We start from the raw sequence: 9,271 nt of genomic DNA on the forward strand, positions 1-9,271 counted from the left end.
CTTGGTGCGGAGGCGATTCTGGCCCCCTGTCGTCGGTTGGTTCATCAGCTTCCGATGCTACTGTTTCTGGGGTAGATGCTACCTGTATGTCGGGTTCATTACCAGGTACGTGAGACATGGGGTTGACTCGTTCCTGTGACTAGGATCTGGTCGACATGGCGTCTCACAATGTTCTCCCCAACATCCACTGTGTACATTAGTGGCCCCTGCCGTGTGCATATCGTTCCTGGTTGCCATTTCTCTGTTCGGTAGTCGCGGGCCAAGACTGGTTGCCCTACATTGAAGCTCCTTGTCGGCTTCTCATTGATGTGCTGGAATTGCTTATTCTCAACATCTCTTCGTACATTTGGTCTGAGCAAATCCAGACGAGATCTCAACCTTCGGTTAAAGAACATCATGGCCGGGGTCTGGTTGGTGACTGCATGTGTCGCATTTCTGTAGGCTAACAGGAAATTGTCCACCTTATGCTGCAGTGGAATGTTGTCATCGCACATGGCCCTTACTGCCTTTTTAAAGGTTTGTACGAACCTCTCAGCCAATCCATTTGTGGCTGGATGATACAGGGCGGATGTATAATGCCTTACCCCATTCCTTTTCATAAATTTCTGAAACTCTTCGGACACAAACTGTGGTCCGTTATCAGAGCAAATCTGCTCTGGCAAGCCGTTCCTGGCAAATATGGTCCGTAGGACTGCAATCGTTTTCTCCGTGGTGGTGGAGGACATTTTCATCACCTCAGGCCATTTCGAGTGCGCATCCACGGCTATTAAAAACATTGAGTCCATGAATGGACCAGCAAAATCAATATGCACCCATTGCCATGGAGAGGAGGGCCACTCCCATGGGTGTAGAGGGGCATGTGGTGGTGCATTTTGGACCTTCTGGCATCCTAAGCAGCTCTTTGTCAGGTCCTCGATTTGCTGATCGATCCCTGGCCACCACACATAAGCCCTAGCAAGGCTTTTCATTTTCACCCCTCCCAGATGGCCTTCGTGAAGCTCATTGAGCACTCTCTCCCTTAACTTGGGTGGAATTACCACTCGGGATCCACACATCAAGGTCCCCTGGCATACTGACAGCTGTTCTCTTCTGGATGAGAATGCTGGCAACAGTGAGTCGCCATGTGTTGGCCATCCCTTCACCGTCAAGTCATATACCCAAGACAGTGTCGGGTCATTTCGGGTCTCCTCTATATCTGCGTTAGTTACTGGCAAGCGTTCAATTATAGTCGAATAAAATATTTCGACAGGGTCCACTGCTGGTGCTTCCTCCGCAGTAGGCAGTGGCAGGCGTGATAGCCCATCAGCGTTTCCATGCTGTTTCGTGCCCTTATACTCTATTTCGTATTGGTTCGCCCCTAGAAAAAGGGACCATCTTTGTAGCCGTTGCGCAGTCATCACCGGAACGCCCTTCTTTGGATTAAAGATGGAGACAAGTGGTTGGTGGTCAGTCAGCAAGGTGAACTTCTGCCCGTGCAGATAGTGATTGAACTTTTTCACTCCCCACACTAGGCTGAGGGCCTCCCTGTCAATCTGGGCGTAGTTACGCTCGGCTGAGGTTAGTGACCGAGACGCAAAGGCTACTGGCCTCTCCGAGCCGTCCGGGAATTTGTGCGACAGCACCGCTCCAATACCATGGGGTGACGCATCACACACCAACCGAATTGGTAGTGCTGGGTTGAAATGAGCCAACACCTCTTTTGATGTGATCAATTCTTTGCACTTCTGGAAAGCTCGTTTACATTCGTCATTCCACTTCCATGGTACCCCCGTTTGCAGTAGGGTGTTCAGTGGGTGTAGTACTGTGGACAAATTCGGCAAGAACTTATGGTAGTAGTTCACCAGCCCGAGGAACGACCTCAGTTGTGACACATTTTCCGGTGCTGGAGCCTTGACTACTGCCTCAATCTTTTCAGGGGACTTATGTAACCCCTCTTCATCAATAACGTGGCCACAATACGAGATCTGCTTCTGGAAAAACTTGCATTTGTGGCAATTAGCTCGGAGCCCATATTCCTTCAATCTAGTGAGCACCTGCTCCAGGTTGGCGAGGTGATCACTGTCATTTTCGCCCGTGACCAGGATGTTGTCCAAATAACACTGGGTCCCTGGAATCCCTTGCAGGACTTGATCCATTGCCCTTTGCCAAATAGCCAGAGCTGATGCTACCCCGAACACCAGCCGGTTGTATTGGTAGAGACCTTTATGAGTGTTGATCGTGAGGTACTGTTTCGAGGCTTCTTCTACCTCCATTTGCAGGTACGCCTGGGCCAGATCAATCTTAGTGAAGCGTTTCCCTCCAGATAGCGAGGCGAAAATATCTTCAATCCGCGGAAGCGGATATTGTACCGTGTGAAGGACTGGGTTCACTGTCACCTTAAAGTCCCCACAGATGCGAACCTTCTTCGGTTCCCCAGGCGTATTACTCAACGACCTCTTCATTACAGGAACGATGGGTGTAGCCCACTCGCTCCAGTCCACTTTGGACAGTACTCCAGAACGTTCCAAACCTTCCAGCTCTGCTTCGACGGCTGGGCGGATCGCCTTAAAAAACTTTGGGCTTGCATTTTCCTCTATTTTGATCGTCGCTGTTATGCCTTTTAGTGTTCCGAGTCCCTGCTGGAACACTTCTTGTGCGTCAGTTAGCATTTTTGACAGTCGTCCAGGTGTGACGTCATCATCCTTTTTGGCATCTACAGTCAGTGCTTGTATGGAATGCCAATCTAGCTGTATCTTCCGGATCCATTCACGTCCTAGTAGTGGTGGTCCTCCATCTGGCAATACATATAGGTCCCTTTTTGGTGTTTCCTTGCCGTTATATATAATGTTCACCCTTATTTTTCCTTTGAGGTAGACTTTTTGCCCCGTGTACGTCTTCAAGACAATCTCTGTATCTCTCAAGGGTATATGTGAGAATAGCCGCTTGTAGTCCCTTCGGTTTATGACTGTTCGGGCTGATCCTGTGTCCAATTCCATTTTCACTTGGACTCCGTCTATCTTGAGCGTGACCCAGATAGTTTGGTGATCCTCCATTTTGATTACATTATGTAGTTTCAGACAACCCAGCTCCTTGCTTCCGGAGTCTGTATCACTTTTCTGTTCGTCTGAACTACTCTCCGTCACCTTATGTACCTTTTTGTACTTCTCCTGTGGAGATTTCTTGCTGCTGGTTTTCTTTCCCGACCTGCAGACTCTTGCTATGTGTCCTACTTTTCCACACTGTCTGCACACTTGGTCCTTGAACCAACAATCATTATGGTCGTGTGTTGTTCTGCCGCAGCGATAACACTTCACTGCTCCATATGACATTTCATTTGTGCTATATTCTTGCGGTCTCCGTTGTATCTCTGCAGCGCCCCGTGCGGCTGCTTCGTGTGATACTGCCATGTTGAAAGCCTTGTCCAGCGTAAGATCCTTTTCTGATAGAAGCCGTTTCTGGGTTCCTTCACTTTGAAGCTCACACACAAACTTGTCCCTTAAAGTATCTGCTAGTCCCATTCCAAACTGGCAGTGTTTCGATAGCTTGCGCAGTTCCGTTAAATACTCAGCATTACTTTCGTCTTTATGCTGGTTCCTTTTGTGAAACTTAAATCTTTCTGCTATCAGCAGCGGTGTGGGGTTTAAGTGGTCCTGTAGGATTGCCACTATGCTTTCAAAATCCTTTTCCACTGGCTTCTCTGGGGTTACTAGGTTTCGCAGTAAGCCATAAGTTTTTGCACCCATGGAATTCAACAATACTAGTGCTTTCCTGGCATCTGGCACTTCATTCGCCTTGCAGTACACTTCTATGCGTTCTACATATGTCGCCCAATCTTCGACTTCATTGTTGAACGCTGTGACACTGCCACTCTTCGGCATCCCTGGGTGTGGTTAGACTGGCTAAAAATGGCGTCTCCCGCGCTCTCCCTTCTTCTCCGCTGGCTCAAAATGGCGTCTCCCGTGCTCTCCCTTCTTCTCCGCTGCGGCTCAAAAATGGCGTCTCCCGCGCTCTCCCTTCTTCTCCGCTGCGGCTCAAAAATGGCGTCTCCCGCGCTCTCCCTTCTTCTCCGCTGTGGCTCAAATGGCGTCTCCCGCGCTTTCCTTTCTTCCCCTGCGGACGCTGCTCAGCCCTTGAATACCGGCTGCGCTCTGTGCATTTTCCTGCGCGCCTCTCTCGTTGACGCCGCTCGGTCCTGAACCCCGGCTGCGCCCCGTGCGCTCTACCCTCTCTTTTTTTTTTCCGTCGACGCCGCTCGGTCTTCAACCCCGGCTGCGCCCTGTGCGCTTTACCCTCTCTCTTACCCCGTCGACGCTGCTCGGCCTTCCCCTGTGCTGTCGGTCGGCAGCAGCCGCCGCCGTCCGGGAAGGGTCTGCGCCGTACCTGCTGCCAGCCCGTCTCGCAGGAGTCTCCGCCGGATGGTCGACGCCCGTGCCCCTGAATCGGCCTTCTTCTGCAGAGTTGCAGGTAGGCTCGAATCGACTCGTCGCCAATGTTAAATCCGTGAATCTTGATGTGTGGTGTCCTTCAATAAATAGACAGAGACTGCAGAGCAACAATCAACAGGTGTTTACTGGATGAGGGTTACTCTAAAACTATCAGTACAGATCCCTACTCAGGGTTATATACAGGTGTGGTCACTGCCGGTACTACAGTATACAGGAGCTGTAAAAAGTAGTTCTCCCCTTAAAGGTACATACACGACATGTTTCACTGGATCTTCTGTTCCGACGGAGCACACCTTACACACAAGTGATGATATCTGAACTGGTTCCCCTTGCTCCTTCCGCCACCTCACACTACTCACAATGACGTGACACTCTTAGCTCTTCCTGTAACAGGCTGGCATAGCCACAATTTAGCTTCTAACCTCTGACACCCTGTCCTTAAACTTGTTACTGGTAAGGTACCTCTTTTGTCTCCTCTATCCTTCTGTAAGCACTTTTACCTCGCAGGTGTAAGAGATGTCCTTATTTTAAGGACAGGGTATCCGAGGTACTGAGGTGGAGTCAGCACCTTCAGGAGAGGGAAGACAAGAGGAAGAAAAGGAAAATGTCAAACAATAGATCCTCGTTTCACATTAGAAGTGTTAAAATAAAAATAATAAACAATTTGACAAATGTAAAAAAAGAAAAAAATTAACATGTAGTGTAAAACAAGGCCTAAAATATGTGAATATTTTGTTTCTGCAGTGAGTTTAACAAAGAGAAATCTAAAAAAGGCAAAGATCCCAAGGAGCCGTCTGAACTGGTGAAGTACACAAAGGTAAGCGACGCCCAGCGGGGCTGATCGCCCCTCCGACCCCCCGTGATGATGTCACAGCAGCTTGCTCCTGGGCAGGTGGCAGTCCGAGAGAGGCCAGGATTAAAGGAGACTCACCACCCATGGGACCTGCTGGCAGGACAGGCTGGGGTTGCCTATCAGGCCTCTCTCAGCCAACTCATAATTAATGGATAGAATATCGCAGGTTGGGGTGTGCTGGCTCCATGGACCAGAAACTGGTTCCTTTAAATGAAAGTTGTTTGAAGTCTGGAGTTTCCTTTAAGTTAAATTCCACATGCGTTTTTTTGCATGGGTTAAAGATGGGGATGCACTGTATAACCCAGTACCCTGGCCCCCACTCCCTGTGAGCACTATTCCCCCCGGGAGAGTGGGATTACCCCCCATGTTCCTGTGCCTTCCCTGCATGTTTGCTCCATCCTGAACTTTAATTGATTTTTTTAGCCCAGAGACGGGTGGCTTCTGTCCTGGGTTTAATATTTCCAAAGGTGCTTCGGTTAAACACACCGCGCACCTGGAGACACCGCACACACCGCGCACCTGGACACACCGCACACACCCGGACACACCGCACACACCGTGCACACCGCACACACCGCACACACCGCGCACACCGCACACACCACACACACCCAGACACACTACACACACCTGGACACACCCGGACACACCGCGCACCTGGACACACCGCACACACCCGGACACACCGCACACACCGTGCACACCGCACACACCGCGCACACCGCACACACCACACACACCGCACACACCCAGACACACCACACACACCTGGACACACCCGGACACACCACACACCCGGACACACCGCGCACCTGGACACACCGCACACACCTGGACACACCGCACACACCATGCACACCGCACACACCGCACACACCCAGACACACCACACACACCTGGGCACACCCGGACACACCGCACACCTGGACACACCGCACACACCGCGCACCTGGACACACCGCACACACCCAGACACACCACACACCCAGACACACTGCACACACCGCACACCCAGACACACCGCACACACCCGCACACACCCGGACACACCGCACACACCGCACACACCAGACACACCGCACAAACCCGGACACACCGCACACACCCAGACACACCGCACACCCAGATACACCGCACACACCGCACACACCGCACATCCAGACACACCGCACACCCAGACACACCGCACACACCGCACACACCCGGACACACCGCACACACCGCACACACCCGGACACACCGCACACACCCGCACACACCCGCACACACCGCACACACCCGGACACACCGCACACACCGCACACACCCGCACACACCGCACACACCCGGACACACCGCACACACCCGGACATACCGCACACACCGCACACACCCGGACACACCGCACACACCCGGACACACCACACACCCGGACACACCGCACACACCCGCACACACCCGCACACACCGCACACACCCGGACACACCGCACACACCGCACACACCCGGACACACCGCACACACCTGCACACACCGCACACACCCGGACACACCGCACACACCCGGACACACCGCACACACCCGCACACACCCGGACACACCGCACACACCTGGACACACCGCACACACCCGGACACAACGCACACACCGCACACACCCGGACACACCGCACACACCCGGACACACCGCACACACCCCGCACACACCCGCGCACACCGCACACACCGCACACACCCGGACACACCGCACACACCCGGACACACCGCACACACCCGGACACACCGCACACACCCGGACACACCGCACACACCGCACACACCCGCACACACCCAGACACACCGCACACACCCGGACACACCCGCACACACCCGGACACACCGCACACACCCGGACACACCCGGACACACCGCACACACCACACACACCCGGACACACCGCACGCACCGCACACACCCGGACACACCGCACACACCCGGACACACCGCACACACCCGGACACACTGCACACACCGCACCCACCCGGACACACCGCACACACCCGCACACACCCGCACACACCGCACACACCCAGACACACCGCACACACCGCACACACCGCACACACCCGCACACACCGCACACACCCAGACACACCGCACACACCCGACACACCGCACACACCGGACACACCGCACACACCCGGACACACCGCACACACCCGGACACACCGCACACACCGCACACACCCGCACACACCGCACACACCCGCACACACCGCACACACCCGCACACACCGCACACACCCGCACACACCCGGACACACCGCACACACCCGCACACACCCAGACACACCCGCACACACCGCACACACCCGGACACACCGCACACAACCCGCACACACCCGGACACACTGTACACACCCGGACACACCGCGCACACCCGGACACACCGCACACACCCGCACACACCCGGACACACCGCACACACCCGGACACACCCGCACACACCGCACACACCCGGTCACACCCGCACACACCGCACACACCCAGACACACCTGGACACACCGCACACAACCCGCACACACCGCACACACCGCACACACCCGGACACACTGCACACACCCGGACACACCGCACACACTGCGCACACCCGGACACACCGCACACACCCGGACACACCGCACACACCCGGACACACCCGCACACACCACACACACCCAGACACACCTGGACACACCGCACACACCCGGACACACCGCACACACCCGCACACACCCAGACACACCCGCACACACCGCACACACCTGGACACACCGCACACACCCGGACACACCGCACACACCCGGACACACCGCACACACCCGGACACACCGCACACACTCGGACACACCGCACACACCCGGACACACCGCACACACCTGGACACTCAGTGGAAACACAACATTGTATTACTTGTGTGTCCCTGGTTGACAGGAAATGACATAAACTTTTCTACCTCGCTGAACAAAACATTTGCAAAATACTTTATCTTGAGATCAACACCTTCAATATCCAGATATTGCCACAAGTCCAGTGAATAGGTTTTTATAATATTCTCACATTACTTCCACAGACTCCAATCCAAGAGTCCCTGATTGAGTTCTCTGATGAGAATATGAACAAGTTAGCAGCTGAGACCTTTGTGGGTAAGAATTACCCAGGATTTCTGTTTATGAAACAAAATGTCACCCTCAACATATTCACTACTGCCACTTTCCAGATTTCTTTCTCTTCCTTCCAATATTCTCCTCTCCTGAAGACTAACCATGGGAAGTGTCCTGGACTGTAGCCCCCCCCGACCCCCCCGACCCCTCACTCAACTGACCCATTCCTCACCTGTCAGCCTAGGCACTGAAAATGGGGCAGTAAGGCTTCTCGCCCCGACCGACCCTTCACCCCACCGACCCCTCGCCCCGACCGACCCCTCACCCCACCGACCCCTCGCCCCCACCAACCCCTCCCCCCGACCTCCCCCTCCCCCCACTGACCCCTCCCCCCACTGACCCCTCCCCCCACCGACCCCTCACCCCACCGACCCCTCACCTCCACCGACCCCTCCCCCCGACCTCCCCCTCCCCCCGACCTCCCCCTCCCCCCACTGACCCCTCCCCCCCACCGACCCCTCACCCCACCGACCCCTCAGCCCACCGACCCCTCGCCCTCACCGACCCCTCCCCCCGACCTCCCCCCTCCCCCCACTGACCCCTCCCCCCACTGACCCCTCCCCCCCACCGACCCCTCCCCTCACTGACCCCTCACCCCCACCGACCCCTCGCCCCGACCGACTCCTCGCCCCCACCGACCCCTCGCCCCCACCGACCCCTCCCCCCCACCGACCCCTCCCCCCCACCTCCCCCTCCCCCCCACGACCCCTCCCCCACAACCGACCCCTCACCCCCTCCCCCCCACGACCCCTCCCCCCCACGACCCCTCACCCCCCACCGACCCCTCCCCCCCACCGACCCCTCACCCCCACCGACCCCTCACCCCCCACTGA

The 9,271-nt window shown here is 55.5% G+C and overlaps 1 protein-coding gene across 1 annotated transcript in view; it reads left to right on the forward strand.

Moving 5' to 3' along the window:
* myo15aa (myosin XVAa) overlaps positions 1-9,271 on the forward strand; it is a 581,049-nt gene that overhangs the window by 456,233 nt on the left and 115,545 nt on the right. The window contains 2 exon segments of the mRNA XM_086002218.1: positions 5,169-5,241; positions 8,348-8,420. Coding sequence (XP_085858344.1) covers positions 5,169-5,241; positions 8,348-8,420 — 146 coding nt within the window.

Source organism: Somniosus microcephalus, chromosome 11 (genome assembly GCF_052327205.1).
Source record: "Somniosus microcephalus isolate GS21.2 chromosome 11, FLI_Smic_1.0, whole genome shotgun sequence".
In the NCBI taxonomy this organism is placed as follows: Eukaryota; Metazoa; Chordata; class Chondrichthyes; order Squaliformes; family Somniosidae; genus Somniosus; species Somniosus microcephalus.